Below are 26,239 nucleotides of genomic sequence, written 5' to 3' on the forward strand. Positions count from 1 at the left end.
TTTTTTAAGTTCTATGCGCTTTATCATTTAAATTATACATACTTACTGTGATATTTATTTATATTAATTTATATCACTTTTAAATTATTATATTACTAAAACGTGTGTTGTATTTGATTTACAAAATTTATTTGTGCTTCAGAAATTCTTTAATAAATTTATATTTATTTATTAAATATTTTATTTTTCCCTAACTGAACTGAATTACTTACATTCTATTTTACTTACAGAGAGATGTCATTAATTTGGAACCCACACGTGACGATGTTGTCAGCTGCGTTTCTAAAGGAAAAAGCCAAGTAAGTAAATCAAATTCAAATTAATTTCACTCTCTTAACATATGTTTCTAGTCTAGTAATTTATATGAATTTATTTATTTAATATTTTACATTTATATAAATCTGAATCGGCATATGTATTCGTAGTGCCATATGTACATGCATTTATAAAACTTCAAGCAAATTGCAAACGAGTAGTGTCTATTTTATATAAGAACCCTTACAACAAGTGTAAATGGTATTTAATCTGCCTTCTTTTTTAACATCAAAGTCAGTTACATCAAGTATTGACTTCTCCGTAGCTGCAAAACCTCAAAATCCATCGAACGTGCGCAATTCTTCAAATTCAATTTAACGTTACTTTGGTGTATCTGCCGCGCACTCGACTGTGCATACTTAAAGTTAATTTAACTCATATATCCTTTCAGATATCTATGCTCTATATGTGCTTTATACTTCTATAAACCAAAATCCTAAGAAAAATTGCATATGTACTTGAAAACATTGATTGATTTTTGTATCTAGCTTCGTACTCTTTATACGTATCTACAGGATGACTTTGGCTTTAGTCTGCATTTACGAGTACATCAGTTTGTTGTCCTTAAATGCGCACACAGCTTATATACATATATATGTGTATATACAATATACTTTTAAACACGCATAAAAATACATGTCAGTGATTTTGTTTCCTTTTATGTTTTATTTTATTTCAAAATAAATATATGTGTATATCAATTTATGTATGTGTTGTTATTGTTGTAATTCGTTTACAATATGACAGCATATCCTTTCATTTTAAATCTCGTCAATTTATTCGTGGCTTACAATTTATTGTCATATACGATAAAGTAACTGCTGCATCTATGCAATTGCAGCTGTTGCTGCTATTATTGTTGAAGCTGTTGTTGTTGACTGCATTTTTCTTCTTGTTGTTGTTGTTGTTGTTATTGCTATTGAGGTTGGCGTTGGTGTTGTTGCAATTGCAATCATTCTTCTAAATATATAAAAATTGCACGCTTTTGGTCCTGGCGTTATTTTGCAATTTGTTCAATACATAAACGTATTGCCAAAGTCATCATCTTCCAACATTGCAATATTAGTGCTGCCATTGTGGCATACCGTTGGTAAATCTGCAACTAAAATCTGCTGCTGTATGGATTGCAGTTTTATCTCAATACATTTTCGCTCTGCTCCCAGTTAAGTGGGTGGTTGCATTTGTATGTACGTTGCCGCACGAATCAACTTCCGTTATAAATATACATATTTATTTATTTTTTTTTTTTTGGTTTTATTTTCTATTCTAAAAATTCGGTGTGCTTCATTGTTGCAATTGATTTTGTATAGAATTTTTATTCATTGCACTGGCTTAAATGCAATTTTTCAATTTGTCAAAGAAATTTATTGAATTTATGTGTAGAACTCATTGGGGTTAAATATGTTTGAATCGAAATATGGGAAAATACAATTTATTAACAAAAATTTGTTTTAAATTTTTATATACTTTTAAAAAAAAAATTAAAAAAAATAATTAAAACTATTATAAATAAATTGTAAGCGTAAGAAAAGGGATGTATGCCCTTTTTAACATACTATTAAGAAGACATGTCAGATTCTAATACAAGATGCTTTACACACTCCCTCTTATCCTTATCTCACAGTGAAGCATAGGGCCTCCACCATCCTTATAACTTCAATTGCAATAAAATAAAATAAATAAATTAATAAATATAAAATAAAAAAAATCAGGAAAAGTCAATTTTATATCATAAATCTTAAATAAAACTAATTCTAAATACAATAAAGTAAAATAAATAAGAAAAAATAAAATCAAGACAAATCATATATAAAATTATTACTAAGAAATAATAAAGAAGAGAAAATAAAATTAATTATATAGGGTTTTTATAATAAAGTTATATAAAGTTAAAATAAAATTAATAAATTGTAAAAAATAATATATAAAATTTTTTTAAATTTGTTTATCGATCTGCTTATTAAAAAGGTTTTTTTATATTTTTATTCTGGCTGTAGGTCCGTTCTTGTTAAATAATAAAACTTTAATATTTTTTTTTAAAACTCTATTTCGACTCTTCTTGAGAGTCATCGTCAGGATTCCGATTATAAGTTACTATTATTAAAAATGCATAAACGTCCTAATCTTTGTTCAATCGTCTATATTGTATAGAGTTTCATAAAAAATATTTAAATTTTATAATTTAACAAAAAGCGGCCTTCAGCCAGAACAAAAAAATAATATATTAAAAAAATCAATAATATTTATATAAAATAAAATGCAATGAAATAATAATATAGATTAATATAAAATAATAATACATATATATTAATATAAAATTAGTAGAGAAAATTTAATAAAAAAAATTAATATAAATTAAAAAATAAGATAAAATAACATTAAATTCAAATAATTGAAAATTTAATAAAATTTATAAAAAATTTGATTATTTATTTTAAAACTAATTTTAATTGAATTTTAAATTAAAATAAAAATATATAGAGAAGAGAATAAAAAATCGACTAAAAAAATTATAAATAAAGCTAAGATAAAGTTTAGAAATTAGAAAATATATTAAGAAGAGAAAAAATGATCAAAATAAAAAAAAATCATAAGTAATAATGAAAATTAATACAACATAAAATAAAATAAAACAAGGTAGAGTACATAAAATTACAAGTAAATAATAAAGAAAAAATTTATTAAAATGAAGAAGAGAAAAAAAGTCAGAAAATGTATTACTAAAAATAATACAAATTATGATAGAATAAAATAATATAAACAAAATAAATTTCATTACAGAAATCATAAATAACATTAAAAAAAATTATTTTTTTAAATAAAATTTTAATGATTTTAATATTAAATTAAAATAAAGCAAAACTAGTAATAATAAAAATATCATAAATAACAAAAAAAAATATATAAAATAAAGAAAAACGTAAATAATAAAAATAAACATAAATAAATAAATAAAATTTTAATGCAATAAATATTAAATAAAATAAAATAAAGCAAAAATATATAAAATAAAGAAAAACGTAAATAATAAAAATAAACATAAATAAATAAATAAAATTTTAATGCAATAAATATTAAATAAAATAAAATAAAACAAACAATTAATAAAAAAAAAACATAAATATTAGAATATAATCAAAAATAATAAAAAAAATATTCATAAATAATAAAAAAAATCATAAATACAATTTTTATATAATTAATAATAAATAAAATACAATAAAGCAATAGAAAAAAATAGAATAATAAAAAAATCATAAATAATAAAAAAAATTTATAAAATAAAAAAAATCGTAAATAATAAAAATAAACATAAATAAATAGAATAAAATAATCTAAATAAAATAAAATTGATTACAGAATCCGTAACTTATGTATGAAAAAAAAATCATAAATAAAATGTTGATGTAATTATTACTAAATAAAATAAAATGAAGCAAAAAATTTAAGAAAAAAAATCATAAATATTAGAATATAATCAAAAATAACAAAAAAATGTTCATAAATAATAAAAAAATTATAAATAAAATTAAAATAAAATGAATACAAAATGGAATATAATAAAATAATGCACTAACAATAAAATCAGTTAGAAAAATGAGAAATAAAATTAAACAACCATAAAATAAAAGAATAAAATTAATTTATTTAACAAAATATAAACTAATTAAAATATATTAAAGTTGGTTTTAAGTAAAAATAATTTTGAAATATTAAAAATCTATTGACGTTTTTTCCTTGTAATTAGTATTCAAAGCTTTTCTGGAAACTACAAGTCTCAGCTGCGATTGCATGCTTCATTCCAACTTTATTTTTGATTAAGCCAAAAAATTTTATGTTCATACCAAAACGTCATTTAACGTTTTGTCTATGACACATTTTTAAAGTGAAGTGTTCACATATTATTATTATGTGAATTACTATTACATTTCTTCTATTTTTGTGTACTCACATGCAATTTCAATCTGTGCATTGCTATGTGCTATGTGCCATGTGCAATGCACAGACTTTTCCGACAAAATAATCGCACTACACAACGTTTTTATTATTCTTATGTTATATACATTATGTTATTATTTTAATGCCACATAACACTTAAAAAAATGTTAACTAAACGACAACTTAACAGTATTTTTCTTCTCTTTTTGTGTTTTTATAGGTTTTCGATTGCAAAAATCACATTCGTGTCATACAATCAATGCAGCAAGGCAACAGGCTTTATATCTGTGGCACAAATGCTCACAATCCCAAGGATTATGTCATCTACGTAAGTATCAATTGAAACATAATAGACACAACAAAAGCAAGGGAAGCACATAAAAAATCTGTGTTGGGGGACACAAACTAACGAATAAATGGTTGCTTAGTTGTATTTTTCCCCCCGGTTTCTTCGGTCGACAGACATACATTATGTCTCTTTTATATTTACAAGTGATTTTTCTTATATTTGTTCTTTTGCGTTTTTTTTTTATTTTTATTTTTGCTTTTATATTTTTTTTATTTTTTTATTTTTTTATCCTATATTCATATTGTAAGACATATTGAAGTTATCGTTAAGAATTTTCCTTTATGCTCTGTGCAAAGTAAATCCTTTTTATTTTGCTTGCTTTGTATTTGTAGCATGCAGCAAGGACATTTCTTGAGCTCTTCATATATTTCGATTGTGTCAATATGTGAGCGCTTTTGTGCTTTTGCGTTTCTGTGCATATGTGAGTTGAGTTTTGTGTAATTCCAGATAGCAATCAGTGAAAAATGGTAACACTGACAACGCATTTTCACATTCAATTGACACATTTCGTGTGAAAACGTTTGCTGTCACTTTAATGTTGTGCGAAAATAATATTTATTTTGATTGCACAGTGGATGTCAATGCGGAGAAAACGATTGAAAATATGTATATTTCAAAAAATATGTCTTTTATTTTTAAAAAAATTTTAAAAAACATATTTAAATATTTTCTTTAATATTCTACACAGTATTTATTAAATATTTAGTCATTGTCTGATATTGGTCACGCTCACTATTGATTACTTATAATTATTATTTTCCACAGAATCCCGCAGAAGAAGAGGGGCTGTTTTAGTTTGTATACTACACAGTACGATTCGGACACTCGGTTTGACGGTGCATAAAGCATTCAACCTCCTCCCCATCATAAATTAATTTAAAAAAACAAAAATAGGAATATAAAAAAGAAAATTTTGTTGATCTATATATATTCTATTTTCAGCCTGCAGAAACCTAAATGAAATAAATAGTTCGTATTACCATTTAACTTTAAAATACAAAATATATCCTTACTTTCATACTAACTTACTTAAATGGCCATTACAACCCGTTATCGGGTTTCAGCCTAATATAGCATATCTCTCTATGCTTATCTGCTCTACATACACGCCTTCTTTAGTCTCGTACATAAACTCCGGTTAGTGCTCCTTCAACTTGATCACAGGGTCTATCTCTATAACTTTCTCCAACTACAGCTTCAAATATCTTTTTCACTGGAACATCTTTATCCATTCTCAGGTCATGACCAAGTTGTATGAACTATATCATAAAAGTGATAAAACAGAATCTGTACAAACTGTAACATGAAATAGATCAATTTCAGGAATTACAATTTTTGACAACGTGTCGGTTTTAAAATGGTTTCACTGCACAACAACTCTTACACTTATATTGGCATCATGCCTCAAATATTTAAAAACATAAACAAAAACATAAGGCTATATATTATCTGTATCAAAGAATTACCATTTGCAATTGGTACGATTACGGCCTCAGTAGGCAATTAGGATGAAGAGCTCTCTCTCTGAACAAACAAAACTTACGCTCTATAGGTCGTTCATCATGCCTGTGATTCTATAAAGCGCAGAAACATAAACATTAGACAATATCACAGAATAATGAAGCAGTGTTTTCGAGAGAACTGTTTTTTTATAAGTTGTTTGGTTTTTGTAAGATCTCGTTGTCAAAAATTATCATTATTATTATATATTTATCAAATTATGTTTATTTATATTGTATTAAATTTGTAGTGTAATATTTACACATTTTCCTAAATGATATAATAGTTAATACTATAAATGTCTAATACAGATGATATTAAAATGCCTAAGGTTGAGTTAGATTGGAGTGGTGGCCTTGTGACAAAGCGCACTTGAGTTGAAATAATGATCCATTATAACACCACGAATAAACATTGTTTCTCAACTAAACTGTAAAACCTCCAAAATAATTAGAATACAGAAATATTAAATGCATGGATATAGAAATAAAAGAGAATCAATCTATTAAGTCTATAGACGTCACATAGATATTTTAAATTCTATTTACCAAAGAAAAGCACTGTCGCTGAAGCAATTTTCCCTTTCCTGTGGGTCATGTCATTCGCCAGAGAGAATTGCAGTAAATCTTACAGTATTCCTTTTAGCTCCCTTTTAATGAGCTCCCCCATCATAAAGTCCGTTTAACCGGCAAAGTGTCATCCATTCTATATTGGCAAGCTGAAGAAAGAAGAAGTAAGTACTTCTCTCCAGGATCTCCAGGAAACCATAGGACTTAGTAGGTCCTGCTTTATTTGATTTGGCTGACTGCTTTGTTACCTAATTTGGCCCAATAAGGTTTTGTAACCTAAAACGTGTGTTAATTACACAGGATTCTGATGGTCACATAATAAATAACAATATGTTGTTTGTAATAATGTAAAAATAACTCTTTTTGTTAAATATATTCCAGTTGTCAAGAGATTACTCTGCTAATTATCACCAGGATCTAAATAAAATAAGCTGATGGAGTGATTTCATTATTTTTGTGCATTGTTTCCTCTTCAGCAATTATCAGAGTAGTTATTCTTCTTTGAAAAGCAGTGTTTGTTTAAAATGTTTTGAATTAAAGTTTGTTATGAAAACTTCCTCTATCCCAAAACATTTTCTAGTTTTATAATTACAATTAAAACGTAATGGAAAACTACGTATAATGAAAAATAAAAACTAAAATGAAATTAATTTCTATTCTCATCAAGTTTTACTAACCACAAAAATCAATATTGAACCGACTTTTAATGTTATTTTATGAAGTTAAAAAATAAAGTTTGATTTAAAAACATCAAAAAATCTTTCTCAGGACATCAAACTTTTCTAACTTATCACAACTTTGGGAATATAATGTCAAGGATTTAAAAACTGATTTCCTTATTTTCTTTCATTGAACAGTACTCATTAATTACTTATTATATCTTCATCTCCATTTCGGTAAAATTTTATTATAATTTAATTGATTAATTTTATCTATTTATTGAATATTCAGTATCTTTAATTTTTGTTTTAAATCTAATCCTGCCAATGAAAAAAGTAAATACTTATTTTTCGCCCTCAAACCAGGATAAACTACGTTTGGTTTTTTAAGTTTGATTTTTAATCTCATACTTTTCTTCTGAAGATTCGGAAAAATTTTGAACTAACATGTTTATTCATGTGTGTGCTTGTACTTGTACTCTTTCAAAACTCTATAAAATAGTTCCATAGTCAAACATCACAAGAGTGTACATGACTTAATAAGTTTTTGTTTAAAATCGTTGCACACCATTTACTAATCGCTTTTTTTGGGAAGTACACTTTTTTATTTCATTTAGTTTTTTTTTTTTTGTTTTGTTTCATTAGTTTTTGATTCAACTCAACAATTCAGCACAACTTTGTTGAACAATTTTTAGTGCTGTTTGCAATTTTAAGTATTTTCTAATACATTTTTTATATTTTTTTATGGTTTTGCTGTCTATTAAACGTGCCATGGCAACATTTTTGATTTTATTTCTCATGTCCTTAATTTTAATTCTCCTTTTTCTTGTATTTTATTTACAGTCAAATTTAACCCATTTACCTCGCTCCGAATACGTGATCGGTGTTGGCTTGGGCATTGCTAAATGTCCTTACGATCCACTTGATAATTCAACAGCAATTTATGTCGAGGAAGGAAATCCCGGTGGATTGCCTGGCTTGGTAAGTTATGCATTTTAATTTTCTTTTTGGATAATTAATAAAAAAAAAGTATTTACAATTTGCAATTTCATAGAAATAATTTCATAATGCTTTTAGTTGATTATTGTATTTTGTAATTGAATTTCACCTTACATTATTATATTATATATTATTAAAATATTATATTATTAACATATTATATATATATAATAAATGTAAATATATATAAATATAAATTCATATTTATATCACATAATAATATATATAATAAATATAAATATATAAAATATAAGTAATAAAATTCACCACAATTTTGATTAAAACTCTATATCATACCTACAAAGCCTAATATTTAATATATTTAAATATTTATTTATTTAATAATAATATTTAATAATATTTTTAAAAATTAACTTCTTGGTTAAAAAGTGTTGCTTGTTTACCGGTTATTTGAAATTATAATAATAGTAGTAAAATATATACACCAGTTGTTTCAAGTTTCAAAAAAGGGTTTAAAATACTCCCACCGTTTATTCCCAGTATAAATAAAAGTCCTTAAATAACAAATCTATTTTAATCAAAATTTCTAAGTGCGATTTGATGTTATTTATTTTTAGTCACATTGGAATTAATACCGCACAATATAATTTAATTGTTATATTATTATTATAACGTTTTTACTAATTTCAGAAAAGATATATATTATAAATGTTATTTACAATAATGTTAATGATTACAATTGTTTCACTTAGTCGGAGCATAGCGCTCAGAGAAAATATCTGTAACTGTGAAAAATAAAGTAGTTCAAACCATAATGCTTAATGTAGGATTTTTGTAATAAAGGATCAAACCCATGCTCGCCTGTGTCGATAAAGTCAAAAGTTACCTTGAGGGTTTCATTGAATAGAATTAATTTTATTTGTCGATAGCCAAAAATTTTGAAATAATTCTGATTAGTCTCTCCGGCACTTACTTGCGCAGTTAAGATAATCTATTTTAGAGTCAAGTTACCAAACCAACAGAACCTGTTGATGGTGAACACTTACTTTTGTACCTGACTTGATCTCCAATTTCACCTATATACGTTTATAAAACGGTGCGTTTGCAAATCAGACACACGCTTTCAACCATACCAACTAGGTAAACATAGGTTGTAATAGTGACTGGTGCTTCCACTTCAGATAATTGTGAAAGCGCGACTCACCGATTCAACTAGAGAGGAAGTGACCTGCCAAGTCTATAAACTTTAGTTATGAATTTTAATCAATGACACTAATTTTAATCAATGTGAGTTCTGTTGAGAAAGGGTCCCAAAAATATTAAATATTATCTGAGCCAATGTTAGGCCTTTTCATATGAGTTTCTACTACGTACGGTTTCTACTATGTTTGTAGATCCGAATCTCTGACAAAAATTCTTGAAGGATAGATTAAGTTTTATTGTGCGACTTCCCAGTATACAGTATTGTACAGTGTCAGCTCCAATATCATAGTACTGAATTCATTCTGTTTTAATTAAAGCGCTGACTAATATGAATTCTGTTCAATTTGGAACATATGAGTCTTGGGAACTAACAAGCATTTTCATCTACCCGAACTTTTCAGCCAGCTCTTGATATATATTTAATTGTAATTTTAGTCGTTTGCAACAGGAATAACAATAATGAAAAAGTAGTTATCGGAGAGCAGCGAGTTTAAATACAAATATTACTCTCACTTTGGTATATTTACAGAGATAAATGAAAAAAAAATACTTAAATTTACTTAATATTAATAATGTGTTCGTTTATCTAAAGGCTTATGTGAACTTCTTTATTGAAAACAGTCGTTTCTGTGTATAAATATATTTGCCTTAGCTTTAGTTTAATGGAAAGTTTATTTTCATATTTGAAGTTTTTCATACCCTTGCGTTTTGTAAAAAATTTTTTTTGAAGCTAGCTAATTCCTTAATGGACATACTTTAACCTTGAATTACCGTATTATGTTCACTACTTATAAATATTAAAAACAAGGTATGAGATATTACGTAGATTTATAGCTTTTTTCCTATTGTTTAATATTTCTTGTGGTCACAAAGTCATATTATATCCTATTTAGTTGGTAAATAAAAGTAATAGTCCTTAAGTACTTACAGCTTTAAGAATTATGATTAAAATTTTATTGCAATATAAAAGTTGCCAAGCTTAAAATCAGTGAATAGGAACTACTTTTACCATTAAAAAATATATATTCAGATATTAAACAAAAAAAAAGCTGAATAAAAACTGTTGAGCATTTTCAATATTTCAATAAACAAAGGAAATAAGTACAAAAGCTCAAGGATAATCATGAGACGATTATGTATGCGTACCATAAATGGATGCAAATATACTTGTAGAGCATTTTGAATTTCTTTTCCATTTCGTTAAATATTGTCGGTTCGTCATCTAAAGCTAATATTTATATTGTCCGCACTCTTATTTGCTTTGAGGTACTTAAGCGACTTTTCCATTTCAATTTCTATTTGTGCACATCTAACAGAAATATTCCAACCACTCTCGTGAAACAACATTTTCTGCTATCAGCTTTTGATTTTTCATATATTGTATGTATTTTGTTTTTATTTATATTTTTATTTCTTATATTTAAAATGTTTTTATTATGTGCAATAATATATTTAGATTTCAAGAACTAAACAGCAATTTGTTTCCCTTTCAGTACTCGGGCACAAATGCGGAGTTTACAAAGGCGGATACTGTGATCTTTCGTACGGATTTGTATAATATCACAGCAAAGCGGTTGGAATATAAATTTAAACGTACACTCAAATATGATTCCAAGTGGTTGGACAGTAAGTATATATATTCTATCTATAACTGTAACTGTATCTGTATCTTTCTCTGTATCTGTTTCTGTTTCTGTTTCTGTTTCAGTTTGCTTGTTTATTTTTTTTTAACTACAAAACAAGCAAATAGATATTTCGAAGTTGGCGCAATTTAAATTGGATTTTGTTGAATTTACACAGTGAATTGGTTTTGTTTATTTATGATTTGCAAAAAAATAACAAACCAAATAGAAAATTGTGAAAATACAAAATTCCATTTTCCAAGAAACTATTTACAAGCACAAGAAATATGATAAAACAAATTTGTTTTAGGTTGAAGGATACTTCAACTGCCATACAAGTTCACACAAACTCATTTCGGCAATAGATATTTCAAATTATAAGTGTACGTACCGTCGTCGGGAGTGTGATAAATCTTTACAAAACTCATGTTAAGAAATCAAAAGCGTAAATTAAATCTTCTGAAAGTTTAGAAAATTTGCATAATTAATTTGATTTCTGTCGTCAACAAATAAAAGTCATCATTCCCATTATTGGCTGCGGCATATTTTGCGTATATTTTGCACTGTCATCCTTTGGTTCAGTGTGAGGCAGTCACTTTGTTTTTGTGTTGAAAAGAATTTCACTAAAATCAAATTTATATTCAATTTGCATTCATTCTCTTATCTGAAAAGTCGCGTACTTTGATTCTCATTACTCGTAATCTTGCCTCGTTGTAGGCGAGAATACTCGAGAAGCCACTAAAAGTTTTCTTGTAATTTTCATGCTAGCGCGCTGTTCAATTTAATAATTTATTTTGCAAATAATTAAATTTATTAAACGTAAAATAAGGAAAAAAACGAAATTCTGCCATTTTAAGTATAAAATACAGTGGTACAAAATATAAATTTGTAAAATTGTATTAAATGTATTAAGAATAATAGATTCCCACGACCTTTAAGTTCTATTGTGCTGACTGAGGAAGGTCTACTTAACCAAACTTAAAAATACTCTTTGATTCAAGGCCTCTGACTACGGTCAATTCAATGAAGAACAAATAGAGGTACTCGATTTATTATTAAATAATTATAGAACGCTTACAAATAAAATCGTCAGATATTTCACTCAGCATTTCAATGTGTAGGCGTCAGTATTCTTTGATTTCATTTTTGATAAGTAATTAACGAGATCGTGTCTAGTTAAAAAAACAATTATTAATATATATATTATATGAATAAAGTACTCGTGTTGCTGTAAAGCTGTATGGTGACAAAGAAGCTTTATTAAAATTTAGAGGGATTTTGAATAACAAAGAAAGAAATAAAGGACAAACACAAGTCATCGCTTCTAATATGACAGGCACGAGTTTTAAGCCTGGCAATTGCAGTCCAAACAAATTATATACGGACTATAAACTAATTAAATAAAATTCAATTATTTCCAAAGATCACTGATGAAGAGTACTTGGCAATACTCAAAACAGCGTTGTATGGTCAGCCAAACTTCAATAAAATTAAAATAAATTTTTGTGTTTGTCCTTTATTTCTTTCTTTGCTATTCAAAATCCCTCTATATATATTATCGGACCTATTCTGTGCACTTTATAAACTTGTCAAACATTGACACTTGTCAAAATTGACTGCTGTAAAGCTTTTGGTATTCTGTGACATAAATAAAAAGCTCTTTTCCTTGCTGGTTGTCAATACTACTAATACAGTTGACAACTATAAAAATATGCTCTTTTTAAGCATTTTTTATTTTTTGCATGCATGACAAATATTCTTAACTAAAATATACGCTCTTTACAAGCATATTTTTTATTGTTATTTGAATGCATGGAAAATGCTTTTGGCAACTTAAAATATGTGCTCTTTACAAGCATTTTTTACGAACAGTTACGAACAATTACGAACAGTTTTATATACAAAACACTTTCGGCCTTATTCATAAAAATTTCTTAAAATGCTTTTTAAATACATTTTAGTTAAAATGTATTTTAACTTTATAATGGCCTTATAATGCACATTATTCATAAACGTATTATAAACCTTTGATAACTATAATACAAATGTTAATAACATTACTGTTAAATACAAAACATTTTACAACACTGTGAGAAATATGAATTAATGCAGCACAAAAATAAAAATTTAAAAAATTTTTTAAGATTAATAAATCGTTATTTAATTTGCAATTTCATTAAAAGTTTTTTTCAATAAATGTTTTTAATATAACATTAGGTTTCTTTCGATTTGTTGAATTATCATCACATATTTCTTCACAGTCAGATAAGGAACTAAAGTTGATAGCCGCAGAAAAATTGTCATTATAAGGTATTTTGGAGTCATTTTCATTGTAAGTAACTGCAAGATTGTGCAATACTGCAAGTGCGACTATAACTGTTTTCGCATTCTCCAATGATATATTCAACCCATCTAGAAGACAACGAAATCTTTGCTTCCACACACCAAAGCATCTTTCAATTGTATTTCTGGTGGCAATGTGTGCAGCATTGTATCGTTCTTCTTTTGCGTTTTGTGGTTTCAGTATTGGAGTGAATACAAAATTTAATTTTTTTTAATGTAAGTAAATATTTTAAAGGTACTAAAAATACGCACTTGTAGGTTTAATGAATAAAACCCTTTCCGATTTATATAATATTGGGAAATATCTCCACCCACTTTTTTAATTTTTATGTGTGTGCAATCAATTGCACCAATCACATTTGGAAAATTTTTTATGCGTTTGAAGCTTTTCATATTTGCTTCCTCTTCTATTAATGATTCTGGCATTTTAATCACAGTTGCGGCATGTTTTGCAAGAGCCCTAGCTACTCTAACGCAAATGCGACTGACTGTAGCCTGGCTAAGGCCGTGTAAATCACCTGCATCGTCTTGTACCTTTTATATTAAAAGCTTTTAGTATGTAATAGTATTTGAAAAGATTAGTTACTTCTCTACGACTCCAACATCGCAAAGCTACTAGAACCTGTAATCTTGCGGAAGCTCCAGCGCCTCTACTATCAAACGTTAAGTCCTGTTTCACCAAGTCAATTATTTTTTCTACGCCCTTTTTTGAAAATCGGTACCTCAGTTGAAATTCATCATCCCGCAGCATAAACGGATCTCCACGTTGTTTATATATTTTTAAATGGCGACAATTTTTTTGGCTATTCCATTTAAAAAATCTACACAATAGTTTCGTTTTTAATTGTATAAAAAATTAAAAAAATTATATAATTATATAAAATTATATAAAAAATTAAATTAAATACTCACCAATTTCTTTAATTATGCTTATGGCATCCATATTTAATTGTAATTCACGCAATAAAAATTACTACACAATCAAAAATTGTGCTTAAAATGCTGTTATAGAAGCTATAAACCTATTATAAATTTTGACATATTTTAACAGCATTTTAACAGCATTTTAACTTTAAAATACGTTTATGAATACAGTTTTATAAATGCTTTATAACACTGTTAAATAACGTTTATGAATAACATTTTCGATAAAATGTATTACAAATCTACTATAACTTTTTATGAATAAGGCCGTTTTTATATACAATACTTCAACTTTGAAATTTGTCAAGATGTGTCCAGAATACCAAAAAGCTTTCTGCTTTATAAAAATTAAAAATTTTATTAAATAATTTGACAAATCTGTCAAGTGCACAGAATAGGTCCGTATATGAGCCACTTTTAATACTTAATTCAATCGATATGTATAGTTTTAAGGATTCGTTCCACTGTGCGTTGTAGGTACTTTTCGTTTGACAACGTAAAGGCGCAGCGGTTAAATTAATTTTCAGCATAAACTGTGACATTATGCAAAGTTTCCTCAACACAAACTAAAAAGATTACTTAAACAAAATGAGCGAAAAGATAAAACAAGAAACAAGAACCTAAAATAGGAACGCATAGAAGAGCGTAAAAGATTTAATAAAAACATAATTCGCGTCAAATTAATGCTTCTTCAAAGAAATTTATTAAATTAACAAATAAGCGCAGCAAGGATAAAGACGACAGGACAATACGTGCTAGCGTCAACTCTAGAAAGCAGTTTTAATACAATTATCAACTTAAGAGGAGTGAAGAAAAATCTTAAAATTTAATTAAAAGTTAGTAAAGAGTTTAAAAGAGTTTTCAAATAAAATAAAATGATATAAAATAAAATAAAATAATATTGACATAGCAAATTTATTATTAAATTTTTAAAATTTAAATAAGGAGAGAGAATAAATAAATGTTTTTATTAAAATCTCAAAATAAACTTTGCAATCAATTAAATATTGTGAAAAACAGAAAGAGCATAAATCAGTAACCACAAATCAGTTAAGCTGATTGGGATTTTTCAATTAAAATAGCTACTTTGCTACCTTTAATATTGTGAAATATTAAATACAAAAATGTAATCCTTTTCCAATACCCTTTTCATATAATTTAATTTCCTTTTTTTTTTTACAAAAAAATTCTTGTTTCATATTCATACCCTATATTTTCATTTTTATTTTTTTTTTTGTGTATTACAGAACCTAACTTTGTTGGCTCTTTTGACATTGGCGAATATGTGTACTTCTTTTTCCGTGAAACCGCCGTGGAATACATAAACTGTGGCAAAGCGGTTTATTCACGTATTGCTCGAGTGTGCAAGAAGGATGTCGGTGGAAAAAATCTCTTGGCACACAACTGGGCTACGTATTTAAAGGCGCGATTGAATTGCAGCATATCAGGCGAGTTTCCATTCTACTTCAATGAGATACAATCGGTTTATCAGTTGCCAATGGATAAGACACGTTTCTATGCCACATTTACAACTAGCACAAATGGATTGATTGGCTCGGCGGTGTGCAGTTTCCACATCAATGAAGTGCAAGCGGCATTTAATGGTAAGTTTTAGTGTTGCTGGAAAAAAAAAATGTATCTTGTAATTTAAAAAACTTTCTTTTTTATCTATCTATCTATAAATTATTAATCTATTTTTATGCAGTATTTGGATTATGATATTAAAATAAATGCATTTTTAAAATTTGCGGACAATAATACGTAAAAAGTATTCGTAAAGCGATTTCAGGTTTGTTACCGAAATCCCTTATTTGTTACTTTTACAGTTGCAAATTAATGCAACGCAAAACACAAAACTATTGAATTTTCGAGTACTACTGACCAGTACTTGTAAAAAAATACATTAAATTTTTTATGCATATCCTTTTACATTAAATCCTTTACAGGATTTTATGAAAAAATACATACTGTATTTGCAAATTTTGCATTTGTTTTATTCAATTTCGATAAAGGATAAAAAAAATCAAAAATTTCATTGCAACTTGTTTGCAGCACACGTACCGACAATTTCGGTACCGACATTTCCCATAAATCTGTATACATATATCAAGAATTATTCATATATATATGTACGTACTCCTCTACGGGTATATGTATGTATATGTAATGTTGAAAACATACTTTATACGTAGTATTGAACAGTGTACACTCAAGTTAAAGTACTTCAAAAAAAGAAAGAAAAAAAAAAGAAAGAAAAAAAAAAGAAATAATAAAATACAGAAAAAAGAAGATTTATAAAAGCAAATCGCATTTGAAAATCCATTTTACTGGATTATGGATACAAAATACAATCTTCCCACACTCAATCAGTAGAGACATTGTTTACGAGCATTACTGTAACCACTGCATTCACACATTTAAAGTACTTTACCGTGTTGCTAGCCCTCGATATGCTTATACTCAAGCATGTTCTGCTTGGTTACATGTGTCAGCGTTTTCTTCTTGTGCGCTACACTTGCTGAAAGTATTCTTAGTTGATGACATTAACTGAATAAATTTTCGAAAAATTGAAAAAAAAATCAGAAATTTTTGCATGAATTAAGTGCTGACATATTTCTTAAATGTTAGAATAAACTTGGTAAAATTTTTTTTGATAACTTGACTGAAACTGGTACTTTATAAAACTCTATTGTATTTTTATTATAATTAACATTAAAGTCTCAAAACTGCGTTATTCTAAAGTAATTTGAAAGATTTAGAAATATGAGATATAAATGCGGTTAGGATAAGTAATATGAGTGCCGATGAAAGTTAAAATAAAGTTAGGTTAGGTTATACCGGTGATCACTAGTGGATCCATTTAGGCCTATTGGCCCATTGTGTTACCGTATATGTAGAAGAACTCAGGGTTTAAAAACACCTAGAACCTTTGGCGAAGACAAAAATGCTATTGAGTGTCAGGTCTTGTAATTGATGAAGATCCTCAAGAAAGGGAGCTCTTAAAGTGTTGACTCGCCGCTGTGCATGAACAAAAACATAGTAGATGAAAGGCACTCTCATCGTCTTCCCCACAGCTGCGATAGATTTGATTGAAAGTGAGACCTAATCTTCTAACATAGTTCGCTAGTTTAAAAGTTAACATTAGATTCATAAATCGACATTTCCTTTTGATGTGATATATGCTAACCATTTGCGACCGTTTAGTGTAGAGATAATATGAAAAATACCTTTTGAAAGGTGATATACTAGTAATCTATTTACGAAATTTGTAAGAGTGTCTCCAACTAACACAATAATGCTCGAGGACATATTTAATAGATTTGAATACTATTTTAGATAGTATAAAATGTATTTTATTTTATACAAGATGATTTAGTGTACTTCGAGAAAATATTAGTACTTTTTGAAAGCAAAAAATAAAAATATGTTTAAAACTATTGTGCTAATCTCACTACTAAACAGATAAGAAGAAGGAGCAACTGAGCACCTTAAAGAAATTATATTTACAGTAATATTTAACTATGTTAGAGCCATATAATATAATAAGAGTAAACTTCGCATGATTAGTTACAATGGTAGGACATTAGATAACTTCCAACTCCTATTTTAATAGGTCTTTACTAATGAACAGTTTGATAAATTATTAAAGAAGTATCTTCCTAAAAACTTATTTCTTCTGGACTGCAAGGCCGGGCATTCACAGAGAAAGTGTTTTATGATTTCTGTACATAACTGTTCAAAGTATAATATTTTCTATATCAATATGTAATATATAATAATAAAATTGCTAAATACTGTAACCCAAAACTCTGCTTGCAATAAAAAAAGAATATGTTAGAAAAAAATGTGTACCTAAGAGAGAAAGAGTAAAAATATTAGAACGGCAATACTGAAAGTTTTGTTAATGAAACGTTCTCCTAAACTGACAGCTATTTTGGTCTCCACTTTTTCCTTTTCATACAAATTACTTTTTTTAAATGAACAGTTTCTTACCAGTACTACAGCGCTGGTTCCAGCTATGTCCACTAAGGATTGATTTTATAATATAAAAATTCAATTATATATATCTTTAGTATGTAATATTTAAACAACATGTATCTTAGATATATAGGGCATAATAGACAAATTCCCTAACAATAATAATAATCTTAGATATATCTTATCATAACAGTTCTATTTAGCTGTTTTAAACTAATTATCCTACTAACTAATAGTACGAAATATAAAATTGTAGTTCAATTACTAATACAAAACAGACCGATCTGCATTTGTGTCAGTGTCGCATACAACAGGATATTCTCTGCTTTATTTTTGTATTATACTTAAGTGTATGGTTGTTGTTATGGGAAATTTACTTAATTGTTTTGGGATTATCTTCCATTCGTTTCAAATTCTCAAACAAATGCTTTTATAAATTGCAAATAAATATTTTTTACACTTAAAATTTCTATTTTGTATTTTGCAGGCAAATTCAAGGAACAGTCATCCTCAAACTCTGCTTGGCTACCAGTATTAAATTCACGTGTCCCAGAACCACGCCCTGGAACTTGTGTCAATGATACCTCAAATTTGCCGGATACAGTGTTAAATTTTATACGCTCACATCCTCTTATGGATAAAGCTGTAAATCATGAACACAACAATCCAGTCTATTATAAGCGGGACTTAGTCTTCACTAAGCTTGTTGTTGACAAGTAAGTTTCTAATATATATATATATATATATTTTTTTTTTTTTTTGGATATTTTATTCTTTTATTATGTTTAACATTTTAAATAAAAGTCTTTGTACTTTAAAGCCACTAAAGTGCAAATTCATGTATTCTCGTTCGTAAAATCTGTAACATGTAAAGTTTTTAGTCACTTATTTATTTTAACTATTTACAACTGAAGTAAATAATTAGTAATATTGTGGTAAGATATTGTTAAATATTTAGTTTGAGAAGAATTTTCTTGTCGTGTTTTTTTAAGAATAGTAACGTGACTCTTATAGTATAAGTAAGGTTAAAAAACTATATATTGAACTTAACTCATTAAATATAGTTTGCGAAGTAAATAGTATATTTTTTTTATATTTACTATAATTAATATATTATATATATATATATTTATTTTTTCATTTTTGTATTAATTTGTATCAATAATCATAAGTACCTACTTAAAAGTACAATATAACCTGTTAAACAATTATGCTTATTGAAATCATCACGTTTTTCCACTTCTCAGATTTTTTCATTATTAGGTATAATTTCCCTTACTGAAATATTGAAATATTGCTGTAAAATGAAATCAATTTTTTAATTAAGTTTTAATTGTTCAAAATTAATTTATTGAGGTTTGAATGAGTACAAAAGCGGCAATTATGTTGCAAGTGCGAATTTTATTAAAAATCAATTTGCATTTCAATATTCAAATAAACGTTAAAATTATTTAATTAATTCTGTAAAAATATTTTAATGCTACACACATAAGTTTGTTATAAATTAAAATTTAATTAAAAATAAATAATGGCCATGGACAAAAAATCACTTACGTTTTTCATATTGTCTTCACATACCGACCGCACTCATGTCGCTTATAAAGATTTTTTTCATATAAAATTTTTTACATATATTAGAATTATTTATGTATATTTATATATATTTATATACATTTAAATATATTTATGTATATGCCAGTATTTATATATGAGTCCATTTAATCTATTAAGAAACTTGAAACAATTTGATTACTTTGTTAATATTAAGTAAATGGGTTAAATTTTATTCTGACCTAAAGCATTTTTAAAATTTTATTACCTTCATTGAAAAAGCGATGAATTATTTATACACAGTAAAATATTTATATATTATTTATATAAATAGTATCATTACTACTAGTTTTTATATTTGAATTAATTGATTTTATGTAGTTAAATTACAATAATTAGTTTAAAGTGTTTTACCAAAGACAATTTAATTTTAATTTGAACTTATCTATTTTTTCCATATCAAACTTTATTTATTTAAATTGTTGTTACGAAAAATTGATGATTTAATTTATTTTATTATATAGTAAATTTTTTTTTTTAAATGTGTATTTAATAACTTGTCACAGATCTGTGGTTAGTCTAATTATATTTAAATTTAAAACAATCCGTATACAAATTATTTTGTATGGATTAAAAATGCTTTTAATCTTTACCATAAATTAAATTAATTTATTTTTAAAATTAACAAACTCTTATTATTTATAGAAATGTTTCATTGAAAGTTGTTATATTGTTAAAAACTATTGACTTATGGCGTTTTCGATTGGTAAATCTGGATTCAATCTAGATATACCCATTTTTATTATTACTTCTATTTCAAAATTGAATTTTGAAGAGCCAATTCGTATCTTTATTTAATTCACTTCCAATGTGTTTTTTTTTCATTTTTGACAAATTTTAACCAGACATGCTAAAGTACCAAAGATTATTTTGATTAACTCTAGAATCCCTTCACGTAGAATAAAATACAATCACTAATTTATAAAAATAAAAGTTTCAAATATTATTAAAAATTAATACTATGTTTGTCGTTAAGTATAAATAAATGTTTTCGCACCATATAGGTTATACCGGTGATCCCTAGTGGATCCACTTACGCCTGTTAGCCCATTGTGTTACCATTTATACAGGAAAACTCAGAGTTTAAAACCACGTAGAACCTTTGGCGAAGCCTAAAATGCTATTTAATGTCAAGTCCTGTAATTGGTCAAGATCCTTAAGAAAGGGGACTCCTAAAGTATTAAGTCGCCACCGTGCATGAACTGGGCAAAAACATAATAGATGAGAAACACTCTCGTCTTACCCACAGCCTCAACAGATTTGATTGAAAGGGACACCTAATCTTTTAGCATGGTTTCCTATTTTACAGCGACCTGTAAGTAAACCTATCAAAATACTGATATCTCTATGGGGTATCTCAATGAGAATTTTACATTTCCTTTTATCGAAACTTGACCAGTTTGCATACAGATGCCTGCATATCGTTGTCTTCCCATCTTTTATTACAAATATCAGTACAGAAGGAACTCAGTAACAATTTGCATGATGGTAGCAATATACCCAGATAATTTAGCTGTTCCTACATAAGATATATCTGTAATTTGTGAAAATAATATGAAATTATTAATAACTTTTAAAATCCTTATTTATTCATTTCAATCTGTTTTATTGCCACTCCCAATACAATACATATATGCAAAAGTTTTTTCCAATCCTGGAAGCAATTTTTAATTTTAATTTTTCGAAGGACTTTTCTAATGGCGTACACCTTCAGTTTTTATGTACACAAATATATCAAACCGGTGTTCCCAAAGCGGTCTTACAGAATAATAAAAAAAAGAAACAATGCTTAATCTGCCGACAATGATGATTGTGAAACGATATGTGTGGAATTTTTGACGAAATGATATCGAAGAACCAATGTAGTGTGAAATAGATCACTGTCATGCAGAAAGCAAGCATTGTCTGCTCATTATTCTTGCGTATTATTACGAATTACTTTGCCTAAGCATTATAGAACAACCAAATAGTATTCTTTGCTAACAGTTTGACCCAGAGAAGGGAATTCAGAATAGAGTGGTACCACACGACACTATTGATAGTTTCTGATTTAAGAACTATGTTATTATAGTGAATCTTCATTTATTTTCTCAAGCTTACTTAAGTATAAATTATATTGTTTCATATATTACTAATATTATCCATAATGTTACTAAAATATTAATATTGAAATATATGTATAAAGTAAAATAATTATTTTAAATCAAAGAAAAAACTTTGTGTTTAAGATGTGTAATTAACTATCATTAAAGGATATAATTTCGTTTAAAATTTATAATGAGTATTTTGCATACTCAGATGCATATTATTTTATCCACATAAAGTCATTAATTAATTAAATCTTTTGGAAGAGTTTGCATTTAAAAATTTCATAAAAAATATTTCACTTTTGACGAGTTAAATCCAACCGCGTAGTGCAGCGACGAATTTACCTGCGCTTCCATTAAGTTGCACCCGCATGCAAATGGATCGTATTGTGAGCACTTGATATGGGTAAAATAAATATAATAACGTCATATTAAAATATTAAATTTGATACTTAATTGCTTTTTAATACTTTTTTGATTGAACACAAAACTTGCATACAGAATAATTCCGTTTCAGTATAACTGAAAGGAATAACTGAATAACTGAAAAGAAATTATATATATATTTATACATAGGTATTTTTTTTTTTTCGGTGAGCTGTGCAAGCTGGGAGCTTACCAAAACAAAAAAGGAAAAAAAAAATGTAGTAGTCATTAATATAATGACCAACCATAAGAGCAGCTACAATACCGCAATAAACGGACAATACGAATTGTAAGGGACACATTATATGGAGAGCTTAAATGCTTCCAGTATTAACCGTAGACGTGGTAACGAAACGGTAACTATAACCGTCGATATCATGAAGTGAATTTTAATTGTAATATTTTCGCTGCCAACAATTTTCTTTGGGAATTTTTTTATACGATTTCCAATCATTTTTTCCTATTTTATTTTTCTCTCGCTTTTGCAATTCAATATTTTGCAACAGCTGTACGCCTATAAATATGCATATAATTTTTATATTGCGGTTGGCGAAAATCACGCTTTATTAAATTTTATACTAGAGAGGCTTTTCTTTAATACGTTTTAATGATTTTTTGTAGTTTTTTTTTTTTTTGTAGTATAAACTTTTGTATTGTTAACATGTTTATATATGCGTAGAATTATCATAAGAAGTCCTCACTGAGCATAAATATCATATTTAAAATATAAGATTATGTAGTGTCCATATTATAATTATAGATTCTGTGTGAGTCAAAGAATATATTTAAATCTTTTGAGATACAAAAGAAAAGCTGTAATTTAAAAATTACAATTACTCTTGCATTTATGCAAATGTGCAACACTTCTGTGGATCATGATGGCGTTACATTTATTTAAACAATAAAATTGTCTTCATTGTAGTTTAAGTTTTTACTATTTCTCGCTGAAGTAAGTAATGTATCTCTAAATAGGAAAGGAAATACATATGTGAAAACATATGTGAAATCGCAATGCATCAGAAAAATTAACCAAAAAAAATTTTAGGTAATAACGTTGAGAACCTACTAACTGCATAAAGAAACCTCAGAGGAGAATCACAAAAAATCAGATCCCCTAACAAAAAAGTAGCAATTCATCTAGAAAATAGTATGTAGGTCGTTACTGGTACCGAATAGGCTGTATTTATGTCTAATTTTAAAAATTGGAATTATCATTATTTAATATGAATTCAAATAAAAGTTCCATTATTTTTTTCTACTATGTTATATAGTGCGCTATGAATATAGGTCTTAAAAACAAACCGAAACAAATGCGTTTAAATGCGCCTTTCAGGTAAATGTGATAAGATATCAGTATTTTTTGAAGTAATGGAGTAGTGGAGCAGTGGAGTAATGAAGTAGAGACGGTCTTGCACACCAAAGCCGACTTCAGCTCAAATAATGGCTTATTGTAAGCCACAACTTAATATAAATTTTAGCCTTATGTTGCTAATATAAATGAAGCTCTATTAAACGATCATCTTTCTTCACCGTGCAGTATTTCTAGTTCCCTGTGTTCATTTTTTATATAAGTTATTATATTATTAACTTATATAAGTTATATAAGATTAAGATATTTGTCACTGTATTTCGTTGTTATTTGAAACTTAATAAGTTAAACGAACTGGCATACACTCCGGTTTTTCCCGATTAACCAAATTAGTGTAAGAAAGCTTTATATTGATTTTTTTTTATATTGAAGAATTGTGCGACTAGAGTTTCTACTTCTCCATAGAAGTAACTGGATTTTTCCCCGTCTTGTTCCTGTTGTTATTATTGTTGTTGTTGTAGATCGCTGATACCTGTGAGCAGATAACACGGAAAAATGGACAAAACGATTACGTGGGTAAGGGTGTGGATGGCTAGTGGTTGGTTGTAGGAGTGGGGGGATAGGGATATGAGGTGGGTTGAGGTGGGTGGTATTTAAATTGAAGATCAATCGCCTTGGTAGTGGATAACTTCAATTTAAGGTACACTCATCCGCTAATCCATTCTCACTCGTAAATAATCTTGTCCCCTCTCACACCACCAGTACCTATCCACAACCTAACATATGTTTACATCTTTGTAGTTCCTTTTATGTCATCTGCTTTATAGATACTTGCTGACTACAACAACAACAAGTAGCGTTTCTAATATGCTAACTTATAGTTTATTATTTTTTAACTAATATTTGAAAATAAATAAAAACTAAAATTGATATAAACTCAAAAAAAAAAAACTAACTAAAAACAGTTTTATTTTACTACTAATTAAATAAAAATTTAACGTGAAATATATATATGTATCAAATACTTATTATTTCATTTGAAGTATAAGAAAATTCTTAATTTGATATGATATGCCTTTATATTTTTTTAATCGATAAATGATAGAGAGTTATAATATCTACTTATCATACTACTTATGAAATTTGTAGCATTCTCCATATCACAAAAAAAAAATATTCCGAAAAATAGAAAACAAAATTCAATTTATTCGTTCTTTTCCTTGCAGAATAAAAATTGACATATTAAATCAGGAATACACAGTTTACTATGTGGGTACCAATTTGGGACGCATCTATAAAATTGTACAGTACTACCGCAATGGTGAATCACTATCAAAACTGTTAGACATTTTCGAAATTGCACAGAACGAAGCGATTCAAGTGATGGAAATCAGTCAGGCACGTAAATCGTTGTACGTTGGCACAGATCATCGCGTCAAGCAAATCGATTTGGCAATGTGCAATCGACGTTATGACAATTGCTTCCGGTGTGTGCGTGATCCTTACTGCGGCTGGGATAAAGAGGCAAATACATGTCGTCCCTATGAGTTGGATCTATTGCAGGTATGCATAAAGTAAAACCGAATCCCAATCCGAATCCGAATCTCACTGATGCATTACAAACGTCAAATTTGACATTTTACAGTTGTATTTAAATTTTCGTCTACATTTGCATATCTGCACATGCATGCGATTTGCACATTTTGGTTTGGTTTTTATTTTTTTGATTTGTTTATGTAGGTGCACAGATACAGATATTCTTATATGAAATCCTTTCTTTTTTTCTGTACTGATTACAGGATGTTGGCAATGAGACAAGCGATATTTGTGACTCAAGCGTTTTGAAAAAGAAAATTGTTGTTACCTACGGACAGAGCGTACATTTGGGTTGTTTTGTGAAAATTCCTGAAGTATTGAAAAATGAGCAAGTCACTTGGTATCATCATTCCAAGGATAAGGGCCGGTTTGTATTACTAACTAAATTATAAGCTTTTGGCTTAAATGTTAAATAGCAAATATTAAAATTATGATATTATAATTTCAGCTATGAAATAAAATACACTCCAATTAAGTATATCGAGACCACGGAACGTGGTTTAGTTGTGGTATCCGTGAACGAAGCAGATGGTGGACGTTATGACTGTCACTTAGGTGGCTCTTTGTTGTGCAGCTACAATATAACCGTAGACGCGCATAGGTAAGCGAAATATCCAACAAAATATTTGCAATAGCAAATTGCAGCTAATTTATAATCATTAAGTGAAGATAATTATAAAATATTAACTAGGCTTTTGCTTACTTAAGACTTTGTTGAAACATATTTTACCTTTTTTCAGATGTACACCTCCTAATAAGAGTAATGATTATCAGAAAATTTATTCGGATTGGTGTCATGAATTCGAAAAGTACAAAACTGCAATGAAGTCCTGGGAAAAGAAACAAGCG

At 27.5% G+C, this 26,239-nt stretch overlaps 1 protein-coding gene across 1 annotated transcript; it reads left to right on the plus strand.

Moving 5' to 3' along the window:
- Nucleotides 1–230: 230 nt before the first annotated feature.
- Nucleotides 231–26,239, plus strand: LOC119680097 (semaphorin-2A; the record flags this gene model as incomplete). The annotated part of the gene is given in 10 exon segments (XM_038092744.1): nucleotides 231–299; nucleotides 4,475–4,582; nucleotides 8,175–8,312; nucleotides 10,988–11,120; nucleotides 15,631–15,987; nucleotides 18,849–19,077; nucleotides 25,021–25,357; nucleotides 25,594–25,757; nucleotides 25,839–25,991; nucleotides 26,131–26,239. Coding segments are annotated over 10 exon segments (1,797 nt in total), but the record flags the coding sequence as incomplete, so codon positions are not given.

Source organism: Teleopsis dalmanni, chromosome 2, assembly GCF_002237135.1.
Source record: "Teleopsis dalmanni isolate 2A chromosome 2, ASM223713v2, whole genome shotgun sequence".
NCBI lineage: Eukaryota > Metazoa > Arthropoda > Insecta > Diptera > Diopsidae > Teleopsis > Teleopsis dalmanni.